Source organism: Agelaius tricolor, unplaced genomic scaffold, assembly GCF_023055355.1.
Source record: "Agelaius tricolor isolate 1412-34295 unplaced genomic scaffold, bAgeTri1.0.p SCAF_4, whole genome shotgun sequence".
NCBI lineage: Eukaryota > Metazoa > Chordata > Aves > Passeriformes > Icteridae > Agelaius > Agelaius tricolor.
This window is the reverse complement of record NW_027269264.1, coordinates 34784995-34810558: the sequence shown is the minus strand read 5'-3', so window position 1 is coordinate 34810558 and position 25564 is coordinate 34784995. Positions and strand designations below refer to the sequence as shown.

The following is a 25564-nucleotide window of genomic DNA, read 5'->3' as shown; positions in this document are numbered from 1 at the left end:
GGATTTCAGGGAAGCAATCTTAAAAGCGAGAGAAAGAGAAAGCCACAACAGCCAACAGTCCAGTGAGAAGAGTACTCACGTGGGAGGACCTTTTTATAGACTTTCAAAACAGAGACTTGAGCTTGGGTGTCTATCTAGAAAACACCTGAGTCATCACATTAACACCTATTCCGGGGTCTCAGAAGAAATTTGATTAACTTTGGAAAAGAACACACACAAAAAGCTAAACCTAATTTTCTCTCTCCTTTTCTAAAAGAGGTTTCTTGATTTTCAGGCTAGCACAATGGTTTGATAAATTGCATTTCATAATGGACATGATAACTGCAGGGGAACAATGATCATTGACAACATTCAAGTCCACAGTGCCCTCAGACAGCCTTCTAAATCTGCAGCAGGGGAGGAGGAAAGCCTCTCTCACTGTTCTTCTAGCAAAATGGCTAACCTAAGAGAAAAGGGAAAATTGACTGCTGGAAGTAGCTCCCAAGCTAACACCAGAGACCTCATGTTCAATTCCACATTCAATTACACTGATTTTTTTTTACAACACTAAAAGGTATACCACCTGTAACTATATCACTATTTGATGAAAACATGCATATAACAAGATAGGAATCAGACCTCACTCTTCCAAATATAAACAAATTAATTGTAATTAAATCTGACAGGCTGCAGCTCTATATGAAAACTGACTGTGAGCATTTTCTCCTAGGCTTACAAACAGATGTTGAATAGCTTGATTTTTACTACCTATATTGCTTTAAAACTCTCTTCTGTCCATTTCATCAGTGGATGTTACTGACCCTACTGATGCAGAGTCTCTCAAATATCCATTGTTCCTTTGGAATTCTTATTTAAATGTGGTTTAATAATATCTATACACACATTCACACCTGGCTGTATTGTCTGTGAATTCTGTGTCTTGGAATCCAGGTGGCCCAGATCTCTGCAATTCCTGCTCTATTTTTCCATGCCATGAAACCAACTGCACTGGTCCAGTTTTCCCATCCTTTTGGACCAAACGCTGCCTCCTCAGATGCAATCTGAATCCAGGATAAAAGGTCAATTAATTGTAAATCTACATCAAAATTAGACATGCATTTTCAAAGTGAATAACTCATGTTATTAAGAGTTTAATATTGAGACAGTTTCTGAAGTAGCACCATTTAGATGCGGGGTTTCTCAGCATAAATCTGCACTCTACCCTTTCTACATCCAAGATATGAAATATTTGGCATTGGATAGCCAAGTCAAAGATTTACAGGGTAGAGATATACATGGATTTTTTAAAACTATTCTCCAGAGTACCTTGCTATTCAAAGAGTCAGAGGTAATACAAAGGAACATCATGTCTCTAATGCATTTTGTTCTTTTACAGCTGACAACAAGGGTGAGAAAGACATTTATAAATAATTGGATGCTGAAGGATGGGGCTGTGGTTAACACAAGTGGCTGAACTGAAAGGGAAAAATAAAGTTCACTGTCAAATGGACTAATGGTCTTCTCAAGTGAAGAAAGTTACCTGGAGTAGACACTGCCACCAAAAAACTGTACAGAACATCACCTTAACTCAGAATTAACAATGTATTTTTGCACAGAACTTCTTCCTCACGTAGAGGGAAAGGTGACTCAAGCTTCATAAGCCAAAAGCACTGGTGTTTTGGGGGAGCTGTGGAAGCTCCTGCACAATGAGCTCATTCTACTTTATGGTCTGTGAGACTGCCCCAGAAAAGATGCCCTCAAAAAAGCAAGGGGACAGCCAGATGTTGTGTTGCTGCCTTACAGTAAGGTGACTGCTGGTGACTTTCTGGGCTAGAAATGCACCTACTGATCTGTGCCAGAGGGAGACAGTACTACACAAGAGATCATCAGGAGGCAGTTAGCTGTAAGCTCATGCCCTCAACCACTTCAAACACACAGGCTGCTCTTCACTATCTCTGTACTTTGGTCTTTACATGAGTAAATGTGATTGCTGATTTCCTTAAGCTATAATCCTGGGTTTGACAAGACACACCAAAAAAAGGTAAATGCTGCTGCATCATAAAACACTTCACATGTTATTTTCTAGCAGCCATACAGATACATCCAGTGTTCACTAAAGGCACTTTTAGAAAAGTTACATGGACAATAGAGAAAATTTTGAAAGATTCACACCAAGCTCTTCAGAAGATAAAACCTCAGTCTCATTCTGCGCACATCAAACAGTAAAAGGGCAAAACAGATGCTGCTAATGGTCAGTTTAACACCACTTGGTATTTTGGGCACTGAAAGACAAAGTCTTAAAATAAATGTTTACTGAAGGACTTAGAGGGGTCCTGGACCTGTTGAGTTCTAATGATGAAACTGTTGAGGTTCATGGTTCTCTTACAAGCCTTCAGCAATTCTCTTTTCTTATACATGTGTGTGCACACACACGTGTGCTCATTTTATATTTAGTGATATAAATGCATATCATCCAGAGCAATTTTGGAAGTCCAGAATGTTGTGTAACTCAATGTGAAGTTATTAATCAGGCTTCTCTTTGCCAGGTGGTTTAATATTTTCTGAAAAAATGGTTTTATCTGTTTTGTAACAGTTCTTCTGTCAAGCATTGCTTAAGAGCATAACAACAGTGCTTGCCAAAGTTCACCTGCATCATTTGAAGGAGGAATGGAAAGGTCAGATACAGATCAGCAAAAGTCCTTTTACTGTATTCATTTAAGATACCTGGGCTTAGTCACAGAATAACACCTCTATACTAGTAATTTTCTTTAGGGTAAGAGCTATTCAGGCCAGTACCTCTCAGAGAGCAGTTAGCCTAAAATAACAAGGTCCTGTATTGTAATATATTTCAACAGTTGTTGGCCAGCTCAATTTTTTTATGCCAACTCTGCAGTACTCAGCTACGTTCAAGAGGTGCCTTATGTCTCAGGTGTCCTACTGAGTTGTGAAATGAACCTTCATCACACTAAGTTACAGAGTTGGGTGGTTTATTTTCTAGGTTTACACTACATCTAGTGTGTTCCTCATGCCACAGAACTTACTACTAGCCAGTTAAACCGTAGTACACCTCAAACAAAACCAGAAGTGCAAGAAGTACCCTCACTTTTCTTATACTGCTTGAAAGACAATTGTATTTGAAATCAAGGTAATACCTATGACTATATTTACACATGACCTATGAACTTGATGCAACTCTCTCAGTGGCTGGATTTCTTGATGTTCTCCAATTTGTATTTGGCAGCTACAGTCTTAGAATTATTCCCCACATAAAACCAAGACAAAACAAAACAAGCAAAACTAAAACCGAAACAAACAAACAAACAAACAACAACAACAAAAACCCCCCAAAACCAAAACCAAACAAACAAAAAACACCTAACCAAAAAAACCTAGGTCCTTGACATTTTGAAGAGAAGGATATGTCCCATATGTCTCAACACTTCCACCTTGGAACTTAACACAGCCAACACTGGTAAGAGATACTGTCCCATTGTATTTTTGCTTATTTCTGAGCTTTTCTTGCTACAGAAAAGCCTGAAAATGGTCAAATTCTACTGCTACTGTGACTGACCAAGAGAGGCTCATAAATAAGTCTTTCTTTTCTACAAAGAAGACAGCATAAGAAGAACCAAATCATTACACCTGCTGTTCTTGTAATTTCAAGAAGAAAAATATGATAAAGTAATCAATGGAAGTCTGCAAGTTGTTTGCAGGGTTTTTTCCATCTAGCTAATATGTTAGCAACACGAGCTTTGAAACTTGTCTGTTGCTGTAAAGTTTTGTTAATGCTGAAGTCTCAAGATATCAAGAAAATCAGAACTTTTCACAACTTCTGCTTAAGACTTGGCCATAATTAAAAGATGTAAACATATATAAGGGATTTACATTTGCAAATCCCCAAGGAAGTGCCCAAAAGACTGTTTACTTCTTGCTAAACAGGTGGTACTGCTGCACTTCAGAACCAGCAGTAACTGAGCAATGGGTCAAGCAGCCATTGTACAGTCAGTATCTTCCCAGCTCATTGTTATGCTTCCGTGATGAAAGCTAAATGTCTTGTATCTTTATAGAAAGCTGATGGAACATTTGAGATATTAATACTCTTTCTTTTCATGACATTGTTTTGCTTTGTTAAGGAAGGTACAAGGGGAATGGCTGTTTTTTTTCAATTGAGTGCTTCTGCCCAAGTACTTTAAGAACAGAGTGTATGGCTGAGCACCAGAAACTGTGGGTCCTCTCCCAAATCAACCTGTAACAAGTCCACTTGAGATCTTTGTCAGGCAACCTGTAGATAATTGTTTACCAGGCTTTCAAGATCAAAAGAAACACACCTACCCACCAAAATTGCTGACTGGTTACTCATAAACAGTGTCAGTGGGATGGGACCAACACCTCTCAATGCTCTGAACAATTGATAACTTTTCATTAAGGAAAGAAGAAGAAAAGAAAAAACCAAAAAATTATCTTTTGTAACACTGACCTCACACCAAATGAATACAGATAAATACTTTGAAAGTAAGGTTTAGATAAGCCATGTATTTTAAGTGACATTTGATCATTTTTTCTTTGGTTGGCTTTTATTTTTTATTTGAACTGAATAGGGTTGAAATTATTACAGGTTGATTTATTTTAAGGCTAGTTTCGTACTATCGTGTGGATGAGTTTTAAAACATTGTACAAAAAGTAGGATCAAATGTAAAGTGCAATACTTGATTGTGTAAACAACTAAAGAGCAGTTTAGAACACAAAATGAAGGCACACCAAGCAACATGGTGTCTTTTGAAACCAAGACACATAGTTTGAGTGTTTTGAGCAGTTACAGAACAGATATATATACATTTTATTATATAATAGTGCTAACAGTTAGTATATTGGTTTTGTCTTCTAATTCACTTAGATGAGATTTTGTGGTGTTTTAACCCCAGATGGCAACTAAGCCCCAGGCAGCTGCTCATCCACTCAATCACCCAGAGGATGGGGAAGGAATCTGAGGAGTGAAATTGAAATAACACATGAATTTGACACTTTATTAGGTAAAGTAAAAGGTGCACGCATGAGCAAAGCAAAACAAGGAATTAAGTCATCATTTCCCATGGGTAGGCAGGTGTAAAGCCATCCCCAGGAGAGCAGGGCCCATCATGTGCAGTGACTACTTAGGAGGACAAACACCATCACTCCAAATGTCCCCTGTGCCTTCTTCCTTCTTTCCCCAAGTGTGATGCCGTATGGTATGGAATATCCAATATTGCTAATGCATGCAACCAAGCACTACAGCAGCTAAAACCAAGTGGTATTTCTAGACACTCTTTCCATATCAAAATAAATTATATTATTCTTCTCTTTTGAGCTTTTATGGAAATAAATATTGTTATCGTGTACTACTGCAGGAACATGTTTCCACACTTTTCCACTTATAATCTGTCAAGTATAGTATACTATTTTGCCTGTATGATAGTTCTGTAATAACCCAACCCTGTTGTAGCCAATATTTTAGTGCGATGTACAAAATTACGCCAGGACTGGCAGTAAGAATGGCAGCTCTAACTCAACTAAAAAAAAAATAAAATTACAGATCCTAATTCTTTTAAGAATGAAAATATTTCTACTATATAATTGAAATAATTGTTAAATAACTTCAAAAACCCCAGACACCTAACAAACTCATAATTTGTAAAAAGAAGTGAAGCTATCAAAAATAATCACAATTCTGAACCACAGAATCATTTAGGTTGGAAAAGACTGAATATGGCACTTAGTGCCATGGGCTAGTTGACAAGGTGATGTTAAGTCATAGGTTGGGCTTGATGATCTCAAAAGTCTTTTCCAACCTAGTTAATGCTGTGATTCTGTGAACAGACATCCAAGTTCAAATCCAATCTTTGACCAATCACCACTGTATCACTACGGCACAGAGTGCCACATCCAGTCATTTCTTGAACAATTCCAGGGATGATGACTTTATCACTTTCCTGGCCAGTCACTCCCAATGCTTGACAATCCTTTGTGTGAAGAAATTCTTCCTGATGTACCACCTGAACCTTCCCTGGAGCAGTTTGAGGCTGTTTCCTCTCATCCTGTATCTTGTTGCCTGGAAGAAGATACCAACCCCCACCTGGCTGCACACTCCTTTCAGTTGTAGAGAGTGGGAAGGTCCCCCCTGAGCTTTCTTTTCTTCAGTCTTCTCTCTCACACCCAGCTCCCTCAGCTGTTCCACAGCTCTGTTTCCCTTCCCTAGACTCACTCTAGCACCTCAATGCCTTGTAGTGAAGAGCCCAGAGCTGGACACAGGATTCCAGGTGTGGCCTCACCTATTCTGAGTACAGGGGGCCAATCCCTGCCCTGGCCCTGCTGGCCACACCATTGCTGATCCAGGCCAGGATGCCATTGGCCTTCTTGGCCACCTGGGCACAGCCTGGCTCATGTTCAGCTGCTGTCACCAGCACCCCCAGGTCCTTCCCAGCCACTCTGCCCCAGCCTGTGGAGCTGCCTGGGCTTGCTGTGACCCAAGGGCAGGATCCAGCACTGGGCCTTGTGGAACCCACAACATTACAATACCGATCAGAAAGTTCAAACCATCTGAAATACATGCAGTTTAAATAACTAGAAAGTTGGGAAATATATTTGTTTATAACAGCATGTAATGTAATAATATATAGTAAACAACTATTGAGAACCAAGTTATGACTCTAAAAAAACTTTTTTTTCCAATTCTCCCTATTTTGTTTTCAATTCTCAACTTAATTGTAAAAGTGTTTTGATTTTGTTCTCCTCTTAACAGGAGAAAAAAGAAATCATATTAAAAAAAGAAATCATGTTTTGTCTGAAGTATTGCACTCTGACTAGTAAAAAAAACTAAAAATCTATAAATCCAAGAAATACAAGACTTGTTTTACTCCAGCTATGCTTGAATTTTGTCCCAGTTGTTGATGATGCAGGCTCCTCATCTGAGTTAGTAAAACAGTAAACATGACTGCAGACAATTCTACAATTTTCTCAGCATTTGAACTAACAAACTGACAATGGGCCATGGGGGTGTTGGGGTTTTTTTCTGTGATTTCTCCCACTTATGTTTTCCTTAAGTTTTCCTAATATGTCTGATTTTTTAAATAGTTAAGGAACATTTTATAACTTTGGAATTTCTTACTGATATTCTAACAAAATACTAGGATTACTTTGTGACATGATATCCTGCTTTCTTAGTAAAACAGAAAAGTAACCTAAGATGCAGCTAAGATCATGACACCGGTTTTGATTTTTGGTTTGGTTTTTTTTTTTTGTTTTTGTTTTTGTTTTTGTTTTTTATTTATAAACTTTGGAAGGAGGCAACAAAACAAATTTTAATTTCTAAAAGACTTTCAGGGAAGTTACTTACTCTGATATTAAAAAAAACCCAAACAACCCAACAAACCAAACAAACCTCATGGAAAAAAAATCCAGAGCAATGATCTCTTTGCAAGTGCTAAACTTAAGTGAAGACGTTGACAGGCAGGTTGCAGCAGTGCCTGCCTTAGCCACTGAGAGGGGGACCAAGTCTTCCAGGTACCCTACAGACACAGCCCCCGCCCGCTCCTCCAGGAGCATCTCCACAGCCGTACAGCAGCAAGGTGCATCAGCGTACGTGTGCAGATCATAGTGGTTCGGTTCTCAGCCGAACACCCACGCCTAGAAGCAACAGTTCATTTTAACAGATACGGCGGGAAGAAAAAGGGATGAAGTAAATAAAGCTAGCACTAAGTACTCTCTGCCATCAGCCACAGAGCTCAAAACAAGCCCTTTCCCCGCTCGCTGGGTGTGCGTGGCCGATCCCAGCACAGGGCGCCCCGGAGCCGCACCAAGGCTCTGGTTCGGGGCGGAGAAAGGCGGAGAGAGCCCGAGGGGCCCGGCGGCTGCTGCTCCCCCCGGCGAGCTCCAGGCGAGGCGGCCCCCCCGCAGCAGTGCCAGCCCGGCCCGGCCCGGCCGCCGCAGCTGCGGTGAGTCAGTGGGCACTAGGGCACCGCTCCTGCCAGCTGCATCCCGCCCGCCGAGCATCCTCCGGCAGGGGAGGCGCTGGGTCCGCACACCGTCCTCCCTCTGCCGCGGCCGGCGGGGACCCGCACCGGGACCGCCGGAAATCCCTCCGGAGCGGCGACCTCTTACCTTGGCACTGGAGCTGCTGGTCTGGGTGTCCGCCTCGACGCTGCAGCAGTGGGGCGTCCTGGACCGGGCGGAGGCGCCGCCGGACTCCCTGCGCTCCTTGCGGCGGGGGCCGGCGGAGGGCGGCGGCTGCTGGCTCTGGTAGGCGAGGACGGAGGGGATGGAGTCGGCCGCGTCTGTCTTAACGAAGAGGCCGTGCAGGGTGGTGGTGCCCTGCGAGATCGTGGTGGTCTGGTGGGGGGAGTTGGACTCCTCCGAGTCCCGGCAGTATATCACACCGCTATGCGAGACGTGAATGCTGGGTGCGCAGCCCATCCCTTCCCTTCCCAGCCACCCCGCCCCGCTGCACCGCCGCTCCGCTCCGCTCCCACCTGCCGCCCGCCCGGGATGCGGGGCCGCCGCCCCTGCGCCGCGCACCCCGCGCCGCCGGCACCGGCGCCTCCCCCCGCCGGTGGCGCTGCCCCGGCCACTCCCGCCCCTGCGGCGCCTCCCCGTCACCCCGCCCGCTCCCCGCGCTGCCTCTGGGGTCCCCAGATCTGCTAAGCCCCTTCCCCTCTTCGGCAGCGTCTTACGGAGCGCCGGCGACCACCGAGCTGTGTTCACCTAGGGTGGGGGGAAGCGGAGGAGGATGAGGAGAAGCATGAGAAGGGTGAAGAGAAGAATGAGAAGAAGGGTGAGAAGAATGATATCCCTGGTGCAGCCCCCTCATGACCCAGGCAGAGAGTCTGTTTTCAAGCCTCCCGCAGGGACATTACACACATACACATACGAACATATGTCCCCAGCAATCCTGGTTGTGCTAAATACTTTTTAAAAAAGTTACAAATACTTATTTTGACAGTCAAAATGTGCCCTACTCTTGAGTGAGCAAATCTCAGTTGTTTGGGGGTACTCAAGGGAGCAGTTTAGAGCCACACAGCATCCATTGCAAGTCAGGGAAAAAAGGCTAGAATTGTTTCACAATTCTTAATGCTGCTTTTCAATTAAGCCAATATTCAGTGACACAAGTTGCCATTTTACCCTTGGTGTCTGATAGCTGCCAATCCCTGTTTCCAGTCCCTGGTGAGATAATCAAGAAAAATGTTTAATGCTACAGAGATTTACACACCTTCTTAGCTTTCCACAGTGAATAGTTTCATTGACCACAGTGAAACTGTGTAGGAGGTGTAAAGCTAAACATGGAGGTTTTAAGTCTTTGCAAGATTTTAGTTTAAATCCCTTTGTTTTAAATGGCACATAATAAATTCTTCAAGAATTGGTAATGTCATCCAAGCAGTATGCTTACTGCCTAATAAAGCATTTGTCTGAAAACCGGCCATCAAGGAACACTTGTGTATATACCTTTTCTTCCTCTTGGAGTATTACCTGATGTTTGACCACTCTTTGTCCACCTAGCTTTAGTGAATGATGTAAAAATACTAGAAACATGAAGCATGGCTGGTGCAAGGATTGTGGTGATGTACAACAAAATGGTCTGAATATGTTGTTTTTGGTTCTTAATGCTTTTGAAGCACTTTCATGAATTAGATTTCAGTTTACTTATAAGTGATGATTTCACAGCTAAAATGCCTCAGTTTAGAGAGACTTTGAGCCTTAGCCTCTGCCTGTCTTGATGCAGTGCATGGATCATTGCAATTATGGCAAATAGACAGGCACTAGTCCATCAAGAAACTGGACTGAGGTCATCAATTTGTTTGACAAAGTATTTTCAGTTTTCCAGTTACCACAGTGAGTCCGTGTCGGCCCTGGTAATCACAATTTTTTAGGTAACTGTCTTCCCCACTAGTTGTCCCTGTTCACAGGTCAAGTTGTGGTTTACATCCTGCACATGCTACATATTTGTGTGTCTGCCCACTGCCACAGTGCTCTGCTGGGGGCTATCTTTGAGGACAACCTTGGAGATAGGCTCAGTATAAGTAAATGAAGGAGACTGTGCTTTATCACTCAACCATGCAGCCTTTTTTGCTGCTTAGACTGCAGTTCTGCATGAGACCTCAATGCCTCCCAGAGCATAATGCACTTAGTTGCAGATGAATGTGTCCTAAAACCTCACTTAATAACAGGAGAAGCCAGTTTTATGCATTAATCACAATACTTTCAAGTCTCTCTTCCTTTCTATTAATGGTTGGGAAACTTAAATTGGGGATTTGAGCTGCCTGCCCTACAGTACAACTGAGATTTGGAAGAGAGCCAGGAGCTCAGGAATGCCACTCAGAACACATACACTTACAGGGTACATACAAAACCTATTGTTTTTGGGTAAGCGATGTTACCGAAAAGACCTCTAAGATTTGTTGACTATCTAGTTTGAGATGTTTTTCATGAGAATTTACCCAGGTATCAATGGCAAAAACCATATTTTAACTTTGCAGACTGAGCTTGGTGAAAATATTATGTCATATCCTAAACTGTGTTGCTAGCTATTCACAGTCCCTTCTTCTGAATTGATACCAATTATCAGATAAGTTATTTTGTTAGTCAGTCAGTCAGGTTTCCGTAACATCCCAGTATTTCAGTTTCTGCCTTGCTCCCTTTGAATTCAGTGAAAACTTTGCTATTGGTTTCAGGCAGCATTGCAGGAATCTGCCCATTCTCACATGGATTTCCCTTGCTTAGGTATACATTTGAGTTGATGCCAGAAAATAAGCTGTAAGAATAGAAGTCTCAATTCTGGAGAAGCATTGCTAATGCAGCCCTCAAGCAGCAACCCCCATGCTGCTTACTTTAGGTTTATGGTGAAAGAGCACAACTAAAGAGGATAAGCCTCTCTGTGCAACATGCCAGAATGCTTGAGAGGAGTGAAGTCTGCTGCAGGATGGGGAACTATGTGGACTGCTGAAAAGCAACAGGAAACTGTGAAGAGTAACAATGCTTTGCCTGACAGCAGAATCGAAAAGTCCTAGAACCAAAGGATGGTTGAGTTTGAAAGGGCCATGAGGTCAAATCCCCCACATACCCAAGAAGGGTGTGTGGCTGGTTGCTTGGGATGGGTATATCTGGATGTAGTTTTTTGTGGGAACTCAGCACATCACTCCGGATGTCCAGAGTTACCGAGAGAACCCTTGGGGGTCTCGGAAATCCTGGAATGTTGCCAGGAGTGTTTGGTGGCTTGATTTTGATCCATCTACGGAAGTGACAGCAGTTTGAGGACGTGAGAATCACTTGGGAGTGAAGGGTGTAAAAAAGACACATTTATAGGGTGAAATATAGATTTTAGGGTTTTGGTACAGGGGGGTTATGGAGACAAGATGGAGGGATCAGGGCATGTCTCGTCCTTCTTCTTTCTTCTTCTTGTCATCAATTTTCTGTGGTGATGTTGGCACTTGGGGATTGGTCCATGGTGAAAGTGCACTTGCTAATATGGGTGAAAGGTATTGGGAAATAAAGGTAAATATCATGTACATAGATTTTAGTATAAAAAGACACAACCACCCTGTGGGTGGTCAGAGTGCCCTTGGCTGCCTTGCAAGTCAGACTCTGTTGGGCGGACAGAAAATTTTGTAGATAAGAAATAATAAACAATCTGAAGATCGAAAAACTGAAGAGTCCAGACTCGTCCTTTGAAACGCGGGCCACCCAAGAACCACCCTACCCGTGTCCAGGTAGAGACAGACAGCTGAACTGGACAGTTTTTAGTATCTCCAAGTATGAAGATGACAGCTCTGGACTACCTATTCATTCCAGTGCTCAGTCACCCTTACAGTTCCCTGATGATGTTCAGAGAGGATCTCATTTCACAGCTTCTTTCATGTCCATTGTCTCTGGACCTGTCACTGTGCACCACTGAAAGAGTCTATCCACCTTGCACCCTTCTTCTGTTTTACATTGATGAGATATGCCCTGAGTCTGCTTTTCTCCAGGCTCAACAGTCTCAACACTCATCCTCTCCTCAGAAGCACAGTGCTCAGAAGGAGCTTAGAGACACAAGAATGTAGAACAAGTAAGTGATGATCAGTGTGAGCAGAAGCTGGAGCAGAGTTGAGTGGCTGCAGAGGAAAATATGTCTGTCACTGAAGTATGAACTGAAGGAAAGACAAGACTCCTTTTCCTACCATCAGTACTCTTTCTGCATCTTGCCTGTGAGAAGACAGCCATGGATTTACTGAACAAGGAGAAAGAGGGAATATTTAGAGGGTGCACACTTATAGCACACTTTTAGCACCTCTTACAGCACACTCCAGTCATGCTCCTGAAGTCTTCTTGCTGCAGTATGCCTGGACTGATGAGAACTTAAGCAGAAGGCTTTACTGTGAGCAGCATGCACCAGCCAAGGATGTACAGAAGAAACAGCTATATTGAAGCAGAATCTACCTGCAGAAATGCATATTTAGTATGGCCTCAGAATGAAGTCAGTGCATCCAGGCACTGGAAAATATTCACATGTATCAGTTTTTCCACTACTAAAGAACTTTTGCTGGCTTTAACTGCAAAAATATATATATCCTAACAAATTTTATGCTCACAGGAAACCAGTTTTTTACACATGACTAATTTCAGCATGATGAATTGAAGCATATGAGTGCTTTTGGAAACCAGAGGTTTCCCTGAAGCATCTTCTATTTTTGTTTTTTTCCAGGAGAAAGCAGTGGATATGCATTCTCTATGGTGTTTACACCAGCAAATCCCTCCAGAATGAGGAAAATATACTCCCCAAAACTTTATATCCCTTCCAAAGCCAGTCATAGACTTCACTCTGACCTCAATATTAAGGCCTTATGCTCTGAGTAGATTGCAAAGTTTATGTTGGTATTATTGGAAGTATCATCTATAAATCCCAGTTCATTGCAGTAAGAATATACTACTTCAGAGGTCCTATTTTACAGGGACTTGAAAATCTGGTACCTGACAACCCACTATTGAAGCCAGTTACACTCTATTCATGGGTCATTTACTGTAAAACCAGTTTAAGAATATATAAGTAAGCCTGTACAAAAAAAAAAAACCAAAAAAACGGGCTCTTAGGCTCAACAGTTTCTCGGTCTTTTCATATTGGTCCAACAAATTTCTTAACTACAGTAAAAAATAACATCCTGTAAACTCAGATTGCAGCAAAGTCAATACCTAAAAACTATTTAAATTATCCAGATTCCATGCACTGTTTTTAACTTAAACTAGATATGAGAAAAATAGTCATGACAGCTAGAATAGAACTTTTCTTGGTACACCACTGTGTGTTAAAACACCCCCGTCTTTATGGTACTTTGATAATGTATAACATATTATCAAATGCTAACTTCATGCTTTTACTCATCAACAATACAAGAAATCATGCCACTTGGAAGGTAAAAAATATATTAAATACAACAGGTGAAGGTTACTTTTGCTTGAGAAAGAGCAAAGTGTGCTTTTCAGTCCACAAATCCAATGATTCTCTCAACAAAGATGAAGAGGAACATTACTAACAGTAATGACCTCTCTCAAACTCAACCAAAAAGCAAAAGAATCCTTTTTAAAAAAAATTCCTGCCCCAAATTCCTTTAATTTCATAACTTTGAAAAATCACTCACAGCAGCAAAACTGTGTTTTAATTTACCTTGATTTTGTTACACTGTCTCTGTGACTGCTGCAAATAATTGTCTCCCAGTTGCAAAATCCTACAAAAAATATACCCTCTGGTAGGTATTGTTCAATAGAATGATGTTCCTGGAATTGCTTGCAAATCTCACTATAGAACTTGACTTTGATCTCCCTTTAACAGTCAGATTTTGACGGGCTTTGACAATGCCATTTCACTTAGTTTTGCCCAGAAGTTAATAAAATACTTGACATTATGGATATTTTGCAAGTGGAGTAAGAAATCTGCTTCAAGGGAGCAAAGCTGAAGAGAAAAGAGTCTGGTTTCCTTTCCACTAGCACCTCTTGCCCCACTGTATGAGTTGCCAGGTGCAAATTGTTCTGAGAGTGCAACAGAGGGGCAGGTGGCCTTCTCTTACTCTCTACCTTTGTGTGTGAGCAAGGAAGTTCATTGGTGCCTGCCCTTCTCTGTCCGCAGTTGTTTGTTTCTCCCTACAGGAAGGAGAAGATGAAGTCCTGGCATTTTGCTCCTCACTGCTGAGAGGTGATGAGGTGCCCCAGGGATGCAGATTCCCTCCGGGGGACAAGCACCTGCAGTCATTTTCCCTAGAATAGGCCAAAATGGTACTGTCCTTACTATCAGCTTTATTTTGAGAGACACAGCAAACCTTTACTACAACGTTTTGAAGAGGAAGAGTAACATATAGAAACACTTAGCAACAACAGTCTTCAGCCCCTAGCAGTAGCAACGGGTGTCAGCATTTACCCGAGGAGCTGAACTTCTGGCAGGACAATGGCCACGTACTTCTAGTTATGGGCAAATTTTCTAGAACAAGATGGATCACACCACATTTAAAAGGCTTAGGCTCCTGCTCTCGAGCAGACCCTTTGGTTTGCCTTTGGGTTGCCTGGAATCAAATACTTCACAGCACTCAAAAGCTAAGAAATGCAGCTGTAGCTCTCCTGACAGCACTGAACAGTTCCCCCAAGCAGCACTTGGTAGTCGTTTCCTCAAAAGCAGCTTGTTCTTTGCTCGTTATTACTTCAACAACAGAACTCTTCTCCCTTGATTTATTACTCTCCGGGAATATCTGCACAGAAAATCCCTCTCGGGTGGTCACGGCACCACCGGAAAGGTTGACTCCTCGGCTTTGGGGCTCCGGGCACTCTGAGCACAACTCCCGGCGAAGCTGAGCCGTGCTGAGCGGAGCCGGGCAAACGCCGCGGCGGCCTCGGCGGTGGGACACATCTCCTCAAGTCCCGCCGACCGGAGCGGGAGAACGCCCGGAAAGTGTCAGCACTCGACGCTGTCGTGCCCCAGCTTCGAGCACCCTGTAGCAGGGGGCAGCTCCTGGGGTCGTCCCGACAGCCCCTGACCCTCCCGGCTTTCCCTTACCTTTTTCCCAGACCCGTTCATCCTCCAAGGAGCGGAAGGGAGCGACCCCGGAGAGCTGGCGCTGCTGCCCAGGTGAGCAGTGCTGGCACGGCGGCCGCTGCCACCTTCCTCAGGGCCGGCCCGCCCCCGGACCTCCCGCCACCGCCCCGCGCCCGGCCCAGCTCTGCTGGAAGCGCTCCAGGAAGACGAGATTCTCCTCCGAGCCTCCCGTGAGGAAGGAGCGCAGAAAGGCTTCCCCGAGTTACCCGCCCCACGGGCCTCCTCTCTTGTCCCTACACTGGATCATTGTTCGCCCTGATCGGGAACATTTACTAATGGGGTAAAGCGTCCGGGGAAAGTATAGCCAGCCAGGTGCTCTGAGGCTAGCATGATTCGCATGGCTAAGAGTTACACAGCTCTCTTTGAGACAGAGTGGTAAATCCACGGGCAGAACTGATAGCTCGCTGCTGGTGCTCTTCAGGATTCTCCAGTAAAACTCAGCCTCACACTCAAGGAGAAGGGACACAAATTGCCTGGAGTTGAGAAGGAATAGAATAGCCATGATCTGGAGCAAATCTAAACTGCCAGAGGTGGGACTGAAAACATATTTCAAACATGTATATTAATCTTTGAGATACCCTAGTATACAGCATGCATGAGGTAGGTGGAGAGCATCATCTTGGGAATGACATCTTTGGGTTTGACTCTTTCACTTTATTACTCTTCCCCCCATGCCTTAAAAATGCTAATGTCTGCTTTTCCATTTGACATACTGCTGTTTCTACAGAGTTCATTAATATAGTCAATGCTTTGTAAAGGTACTCAAGGCCTCAATGAGGGAACTCTATAAGATACTCAGACAACACCATAAAAACAATCCCTACCCCAAAAAAGTCAAAGGCTTGCATACAAGGCAGTGGAGAGCATGTGCATATCACAATAGCAGAGCAACATTAAGGATGACTGGGAGCTTTGGGACAAATAGTGGTCAAGTCACAGCAACTGTCTAACCAAAATCACCAAAACCCTCAACTACTACACAAAATAAACCCAACACACTAAACCTGTACAGAAAATCAGTTCTAGACAGAAGAAACAGAACCAGCATTGATCAGCAGGTTATGTCAGATTAAGACTAGGGACTGTGAAGATCTGCCCTATTTCTAGTGAAAAAGACACACAGTCAGCAAATACAATCTTTGAGCTCCCCAGAAATGCTAGACAGTGCACATATTGAAATGTCCTCAAAAGCAGGTCAGAACATCCCCCTTTTTGTGGCCATACATCTGCAAGAGCTGTTGTCTGGGAGCTCATGTGACAGAGACCTTGAAATTCTCTCAAGGTCTTTATCCTGCACGGATGAGCTGGGTGGGAGCTACAGCCTCAGCTGCACACAGCCATATTCTTGGATACTTGGTACTTGAGCCATGATGTGGTCTCAGAGGAGACATAACCTTCTTTCTTCAGAACCTCTGCACAAGCACCAGGTACCAGTCAGCCAACTGGAAATCTCAGAATCAACTTAGCTCAGTTATTTCCAGTAACTGTCAGGGAAGAAAGCATCACAGTCTGCCCTGGTACCCTGCTTCCCCAGGTGGACAAATTAGGGATTAATTAATTAATCTTGTCATTCTGTGCAGCCATGCTATCTTTGCAATAAAAACCCAGAAGTATCTTACCCAGCCATGGCATCACAATAAGGGCAGAGTGCTCATATGGACTCAGGGGATCCAAGGGCCCCCAGCATGAAGTTTTGGATACAGCAACATAGACTTTTTGCAGTTTCCTCACAGTCTTTTCCTTGCATTTCTCCTTCATTATTTTTTAATGCAGTCCTTATACACCAGCTAGAATTTAATCTCTCCATAGGTTTTCAGACCATCACAAGAACAAACAGAAAAAAATATCATTAAGGGTTGATGTTAGGAGCAGAAGTAAACAGATATCTAACAATACTGTCTAGTAGAGCAGTAGAGCACAGCTGGATGAACAGGACACTGCCTGACAGAGATTCATCATGTCAGGCATGCTCAGAAAAGTATTGCTTGTGGCTAAGAAGGAACAATTTTTTCAGAGAGCAAATGTCATTCAGTAATAGTAGTAGTAGTAGTAGTAGTACTACTACTACTACTACTACTACTACTACTACTACTACTACTAATAATAATAATAATTTTAATAAATAGCAACAATAGTTACAGATTTACATTCCTGGACAATTCACTGCCATTTTATATAAAATATGAAGGTGACAAAGCTGTGGGCTTTATGCTGCTTTTTAGATGGCTGGTTCTTGGGCAGTCCCAGTTCATCTTCTTCAGCCTGGACTTGGGGGATGAAATAGAACTGCTGCTCACTTGAGAGTGAAGGGTGTCGGTTCAAAGAGTTTCCAGCAGACTTCAGACGGTCCTGATAGTATTTGACTTTGACAGGACTGCTAACAAGAGTGAAAGGCTACAGCATACTTCACTAATCCTCTTATCTATAGGCTTCAGAATGTATCAATTATTCAATTTGCCATAGTTAACCTTTCACAGTGTAATCTTTGTATGCAGTCAATTCCATAATATTTTAAGTACCTATCAGCTGATGTTATAAATTGCATCAGTTAATATATACAATAGCTTCTTTTCTTGCCCTGGAGTGGTTCATTGGTTGATAGACAATCCATTTTTTGTTACACATGTCGTCAAATGGAACTATTTTACATTCTTATGAATAAAAAAAAGTAATTAAATATAAAAATAGTATAGAAATAGCACAGCAAAATTTGTAAACTACAACCTAGAAAGCCAGAAACATCACACAAGGCAAATACTCATGAGGGATATTACCTGTCTCTAGATTTAGTGCAAATCAGAAGAGAACACTACACAACACTGAAGAAGAACTACAAATAGTGAAATGCCCAATTCAAGGAGCAGACCAGCAAAATAAAGTATTCTAAGATATTTTTGTCTAGAATAGGGAACAAACATTTCACTACATATTTCAGATGAGCTTTTCTTACTTTCAAGTATATTTAGGACACCTAAGGACAGGTCCTTTGGTCAGCATGAGGACATTGTTTTGTTCTATCATTAAGCATCACTGGTGGATCATATGATCCACTCCTGTTTCTGTAGTAAGCCATACTACTAATAGAATCAGATGAAGGAGACATTCTCTAATTGGGAAACAGTTTAAAGGAATTCAGTAATTCCTCACTTGCACCGTATTCTTAAAAAAAAAAAAAGGAATTGCAGAAAAAACTCATATTAAAAGTAGTGTAAAATAAAAAATCTTCTCTAGCTCAGGCAAAGTTCTCTGTACTTTTTACTGTGTCCCACAAATGAACAGTAAGTAATAGCTTTGGGAATTTGCTGTTGAGTATTCACTGACATAAATTTTGCTATAAAATAGTATTAGGAGTATTCATCTTAGCCATTGTAGGGAAATTCTTCTTCTCATTTTGGCAGGCTGTGTACTTACTGAGAATATCTTCCATCCTGGAAAGACATGAACATGGCTTTCAAGAGCTACAAATACCTGGCAAAATCCTGTTACTTGGCTAGGGCACAAAAGAAGGAAGCAGCATGAATCACTCTGTGCCTGTAATCTCTCAGGGTAACGCTTCAAACACACAAACATGAATTCACTATTTTAGAGCACTCCACAGCAGGACCATGTTGTAAGCAATCCTTTGTCAAAGATGATTATTACATCACAGACTATGTACTTGTGTGACACCCATGCATGGATAGACAGGCACAGGGCTCATGCCAGGGTAACTATGATGAATACAAACTTCATGTGAGTCACTGACTCTTTAAAAACTCATCAGTTCTGGGGCAAAAAACAATATACCTGTGCAAAATGTGTGTTAATACTATGGTTACAAATGAATGCTTCTGCACCTGCTAGAATACAAATATTTTAACAGGTACATTTGAAAACTCTTCAATGTTATTGCTTAAAACACTACCCAGCTCATTGTGCAGAAATAAGCTAATTTTTTCATCTCTTTGCAATAATGCAATGAACATGCACAAATACAATTGGTTCTAAACAACTAATGAGACAGACACAGCAAAATGAATAATTTCTGTTGCATGTTATAATGTCTAACGCAGAACCATTGCACCAAAAAATAGTGTTTACAGATGTGCAAGTCATGGCTTTCTACAAATAAATACAATTTAGAAAGTCTGACTCTCTTTTTGGCATTTTTGCTTTCTATTTTACATTTAGATGAATTAGTGTAGCACACAAAAGACTGAGCTACTCTAGGAATGTCTAAAGTGATTTAATCTTAGAAATACAGTGAAGGCTCCTTAGGTCCAGCAGTTGGCAGGGAAAAAAGCAACCAAACCATTCTATTTCATGTAACATTAAAATTGCATATCCTTTGCATACAGTAGTCTCAGGGTATCTACATATTAGTTGTAGTTATGTCAGGCTTGGACAAAAACAATTTCCAGAGCAGGAATTGTAAATACTTCAAAAGCAACACTTCCAAAAAAAAAAAAACCAAAAAAACAAACCCAACAAAACCCCATAAAGAGCATAATAAAGCATAGCAATTTGTGAAGGATCTGGTGGTGGCAGAACCACACGTTTCTCTCTGAGCTGCACAGTCCTTAGTACAACAGCTGCAATCTGTTTATTTCCACAAGCAATGAAGATGACTTGTGTTGCCCTGCAAGAAGCATCCAAGCAGCGTCTTCACTACCTTCTTCCCAGCTGTGGTAGTAGGCGGATTAAAAACATACCTACACAAAAGGCACAGAAGTCCTTTGCACATGGCAAATGAGAGCATAAAAAGCTGTGGTGTGTTCAAGGCATAATGCTCTAAGGGCAGCAACAAAGAGGTGTAGCTACCCCTTTGCGCCTCATTCCTGGAGGCAACCTCAAATTTCATAAACCTGGGGGGTAGAGTCACTGAACTGCTTGCTGCATACCAATAGTTTTACTCACTAAGTGGCAACACGCTGTCTGCCAAGCAAAGAACTCCCAGTCTGCAGTTCATCCAGCCTGTAGACTCCACATGGGTATGGATGAATTGCTGGAGGAATGGCAACCAGGTCCTACCTATCTTACCACCTTTGCCATAGTGCTGGGTTGCTCTGCATGGCTTTTGAGCTTACAACAGCTGAACAAGCTCCTCTTTAAGAGACAGGCTGATTTCTTACAGGCCCCCTAGCCTGGAAAATCACATCACACAGACTGTGAGATCTCCAGAAGCAAAGCACTCCTCACAGAACTCATAGATAAAGGTACTACTCAGTTGAGTGATAACTTCTTGTGCAAGGACAAAAGGTATGAACACTGCCATTCTTCCCCAGCTTATTTCTGGTAGCAGAATAAACACATGAGATCGCAGATCAGAGGGCAGTCCAACCTACTTCTGGAAAACACTCCTAGAAAAACCTAGGGAAGCAAGACCATTTGCAACAATATACAACTCCTTGCAACTTGTTTGCTGACCCAAACCATTTTCATCCGTAAGTCAGGTAGGTAAAATATTCTTTATTTGCAGCTACAAATCTCTGTGTGCAATGTTTACAGGCTTGTATCAATAAACCAAGTTCAAATCTATTTTAAAATCTGACTTTAAAACAACATAATGGGTTTCTCAGTGCATTGTATGAGAGGGATTATTTTTCCATTGTGGGTTATTTCAGATACTAACAAATGCCACAACTTCAGTGAAAGAAAGAAAAAACCCCAGTAAAAAAATTGTGCTGCCTTAGACTTATGACAGTACCCCCTAGTGTTTATTAAAATATGCTTTTGCAGAGAGTACCCTGCCTCAGTTTCCCTTCAAAATTCCAAATTCATCCCATTGCTTCTCCCTTCCCTGTATCCTTCCCCACCTCTATGAGCTTTTTCTCTCTTGCAGTTTTTGCCCTTTTGTCCTGCCTGTCTACAGGGTCACACCTTCACTTTCTATTCAAAAAAAAAAACCTTTCCACAGCAATAATAGTTTGTAAAACCTTCTAACACCATCTTTCTCTCACCTTCAAGATTTTGGATTATGCTGTTTGCTATCGCTGCCTAATTTTCCTGCAATTAAGTGGTGACTCCCTAAATCAGCTTTCTGCTTTCTCGCTAATCCATCAATCAGTTCTTTTAAAGGCTGATCATATTCTCCTCTATCAGAGTCCTCCATATTGCTGGAAGAGTCAATAGTGACAGTGACCATTCACTCACAGGATAATCATGATTTCCAGTTGATTGAGCACAACCAGAAGTAGGATTCTAAATACAAAAAAGATCAATCAAAAAAGAAATTATCAAAATAAAACCAAGAGAGAAAAATTATCTCAAAGCATTTCTACCTTCTCCTGTCTGTGACCATCACCACGTATTTATCCTGTCTTATAACCAAGAGTCAAAATTAAAATGATCAAAATTAAATTAATCTAGCTGCATACATTACATACTCCTGCCCATTGCAAGATCATCATCTACAGCTACTGCTGCTCTTTTACTCACATGACTCTGAAATAACAGAGATCAAAAATACTGATGGCAGATGGATGACTTTCTCCTCCTCCTTTGTACAAGGAGTAGTTTAGCATCAGTACTTAATAGGACCACAATTATACATTTGCTTCAGCAGGTCAGAAAAACCTCTCTGAAGAAATTGTGATACCCGGTTCTACACAGGACAATGAAAAAAGAATCAGAAGTACAATCTGTTCTCAAAAGGAGTCAATTCATTGAAACTCTAAGAAAACTCCTTGTCATTGTCCCTGCAAAATTACGTTCTAACCCAAGTAACTAAAAACTCTGGCTTACTCTGAAACAATTTCATCCACAATATGCCTCAGAGCTGTATACAGTAAAGGCACTCAATTCTGTATCCACAGGCGGGTCAGGCACTTTTCTGGAGTGCTTTCTTTAGAGACCTTATCTCCTTTTCCTCACCTGTCTTTGGAAATTGCCAATAGCCTACAGTCATACATACTTTTCTTCTTGCTCTTTGGATGCTCTCTTTCTTTCCAATCCATTAATTCCAGGAATCTCCTTGGGCTTGGTTTTGGTTTGGGTTTTTTTGGACCTATAATCTCTCAAACCAATTTTTAATTAAATAATGGTTCTTTACAGTTTCTCAACCTATCCTGTAGACTGAAGCAAAAATGGGGAATAAAAATAATGTTTTTTGGGTTTTCTTGGCACTGTCTAGGTATGTGGTGTTCCACAGATTACTCAATTACTGCCAAAGCCTAGTTAATCTGTGAGACTGGTTGCTAGCTGCTCAGATATTCTGATTATGTAAAATTTCCTATCTTTGACCCTGGAAAGTATAGAAGAGTCTACACACAAAGTATTTTAAGTCACCACAAATGCTCCCACCTGCTGGAAGTTTTTAACACAGGATAACATTATACAATGCAGTGAAATTTACTTACAGAAGGGTGGCTACACTCATCATGCATGAGGCTTATGCAAGTTCTGTGCATTTGCATAGGCTTTTTAGTACTGGTGACACAGTGAATAGTTTTAGGACATGGAATACCTCCTTGCATGGGAAGTGGAAGTTGGTATGTTTGGAGAAGACATCTATGCTTATTTCTCAGAAGGGGACAGAGAAGGGAGTGAGCCATGTACTACAGGTTTGCTTATCCTGGTCCTGAATTCCTGGATTCTTCACATCTACTTTAATCATCTGGAAGCTGTTGTTTAATGCTGATTTCACATTTGCAGAGTAGTAAGGCATGTCTGGCCATAGGAGGAGGAATGCAGTAAGAATATTTGTGCTGTGCTGATCATTAAAAATTAAAATAACTCCAAGATGATGAAGAACTAAGCCATTCAGCAAGAACCCCTCACCTTGCAGAAGCTCTAAATAAAGAGACAGAGAAAACAAACAAGCAAATGAACAAACCAGCCAAAACAGGTAGGAACATGAGAATTAAAATCAAGGCTAGCTGCATAAAAGCCCCAAATCCCTGAAAGGACGACGTAATGCTAATGCTGCTGTCTGAGCACCCTCTGGTGGCCCATAATGAGCAGCTCCAGAGACGAAAACGCCGTCCCGCAAGGGGAAGATGCAGGAGAACGTAGTGTGTCCCCGACTTTGTTTGGACAATTGATGACTGTATGCAATTTAATTATTTTTCTTCATGTATTTTGTTCCCAGCATTTCCTTAATTTTCATGTCATCTGACTGGTTAAAAACTTGTGTTCATTTAAAACTATTTTACCAATTTGTTTTAAACTAATTTTCTTTGGAATGTGAGATTAGAATCAACTGAAAAAAATAAGACCGCATAATAATATTGGGAGGGAAATATGGAGGGAGCAGAAGTCAAATTTGAAGTGCTTTCCAATATACTGATGGCATCAAAGTATATTTTAATTTAATTGCAGAACATGCTGAATTTACTTGGTTTCAATGCAAGGCTATTCACTGTTTTGCACTTGTATTTAACCTGGAAAAATAGTGGAGAGTGATCTAATCTGTCGTGTTCATACATCACAGCTTTGTAGTTCCTTATTTTTCCAGAAAAAAATAAACTTAATTTTACAAATGAGAGTATTTTTACCTATGTATAGAATATGTGTCATGTTTGCTCTTTTCTGCAATTATTTGGCTTACAGTCTGTTATCAGTTGGGTGCAATGTTCAAGAAGTGTAAAAACAGTGTACTGTTTGTCCTGGTTTCAGCCAGGGTAGAGTTAATTTCTTCTCAGTAGCTGTGACAGTGCTGTGTTTTGGATTCCAGATGAGAATGGTGTTGATAACACACTGATGTTTTGGCTTTTTGCTAAGTCCTGTTTATCCTAAGCCAAAGACTCTTTTTTTCCCCTTGTCTCGTGCTCTGCCAGTGAGGAGATAAAAAAAGAAAAACAAAAAACTGAGAGGGAGCATAGCTGGGACTGGTAACCCAAACTGCCCAAAGGGGTACTCCACATCACAGAAGGTCATGCCCAGTATATAACCTGGGGGGAGTGGCTCAGAAGAGGGGCCAGTCTGAGTTTGGGAAGGATAGTCTGGCATTCGTTATTGGGTGTTGAGCAATTGCAGAGTGCAGCACTTTTTTTTCCTTATTATTACTATTGCTCATTATTATTTACTATTATTAGTGTTTTCTTCTTTATTTTCAATTATTACATTGTTTTTATCTTAACATACAAGTTTTTTTCAATTCTTCTCATTCCACCAGGGTGGGAGGAGAAGGGAGAGGGTCTTGAGGGAGTGGCTACATGGTGTTTCAAGCCCACCTGAACTTAAAAACAATATTAAAAGAAAAAAAAATCACCTGAGATACCATGAGACCTCTCTTTCCTATGGAAATTTCATATATTTACCACATTTCTAGATCCACCAGACATTATTCCTGGAGACTTTGCCATAATAAAGGCACTTGTAGTTAGAAAGAGTTTAACTAGTGCTGTCAGACAAAAGTCCATCTCTTATACTCTCTTACCTCTACTACATATTATCTAAGTTTCCCACAACAGAAAAAAAAAATCATGCGTATATTGCTTGGGTTCATATGGAAAATTACTATTTTCTCAGGCTTATGGATTGAGAAGAGAAAATGGAAAATATCTTATGTGCTGGATGAAAAGCATGGAAGACAATAACCCTCCTAAGTAATCTAAAAATCCAGGGCAAAGTATCACTCCAAACTGATTAAGAGCCTGGAACTTGGATATCTAAATGCTGGAGTATTTCAGACTGTTCACAAAATATTTTGACTGTCCTTGCTTGGAATCCTGAATACAGGTCCGCTAAAAATGCATATTCCCTCTCAACCAGTCATCTACTGAGAGAAAAATCAAAGTGAGAACCCCAGCAGATGTGTCTAGTTACCAATTATCTTTTAGTTTCTCATCTTTTTCTTAAATACATGAGGGGAATAATTTATACCTTGATTATAAGATATGTAGCAGAGGGGTCATTTAAAACCTTTGGTGGAGCATGTATTTCAGAAATACAAGCAGAGAAAAAAAAAAAACTTCATTACAGTTAATTACAATTAAAATGGATTTGGAAGAGAAACTACTCATATTTTAAAGGCAGACATGAAAAATGTAATGAGAGCCAGACCCTGATCTGCACTTACCCCAGTTTTCATTGGTGTAAGCCTGCTGCCTTTGAAAGACTTTCTCTCCCTTCATACTCCTCCCAGTGAGATGAGAATCAGGCCTGCAGCCTACCTGCCCACCCTTGCCATGATGATGATGAGAATGATAATGAAAAAATTAATGAACCTGGAGTCAGTATTAAAAATTGCTTGTACCTAATACTAATTTTCCTCATGGCTGTGAAGCCCTCTTTTTGATGAGAAGAAAAACAGAACAGTTACCAGCTGTTCACATAATGACGAACACTAATAAGGGAAGACATGCATGTTAATGAGCTGGGGGAGGGGAATCAGAAGGGGCACTCATCAGTGCAGCTGTCAGTGCAAATCCTTCCTCTGAGTATTTTGGAAATCTGATGGCATGTCGGCATGTTACGCTGGCAAACAGACTTGAGAATGGAATCAGCCCCAGGTAAGGAAAACAGCACTTCAAGAGTCTACTTTCAGCCCTGGCCAGGTGATCAGCCTGTCTTTTACCATGCTGT

At 41.5% G+C, this 25564-nt stretch overlaps 1 protein-coding gene across 3 annotated transcripts in view; it reads right to left on the bottom strand.

Annotated features, from left to right (window-relative positions):
• The window catches only part of PDE8B (phosphodiesterase 8B), a 71126-nt gene extending 62581 nt beyond the window's left edge, over positions 1-8545 (bottom strand). The window contains exon 1 of one of the 3 annotated variants that reach the window (XM_071425243.1): positions 8113-8545. In XM_071425243.1, coding sequence (XP_071281344.1) covers positions 8113-8424 — 312 coding nt within the window. In that variant the 5' untranslated portion in view covers positions 8425-8545. The remainder of the gene's footprint in view (positions 1-8112) is intronic. The other 2 variants (XM_071425242.1, XM_071425244.1) reach the window with 2 other exon arrangements.
• Between the last annotated feature and the right edge of the window lie 17019 nt (positions 8546-25564).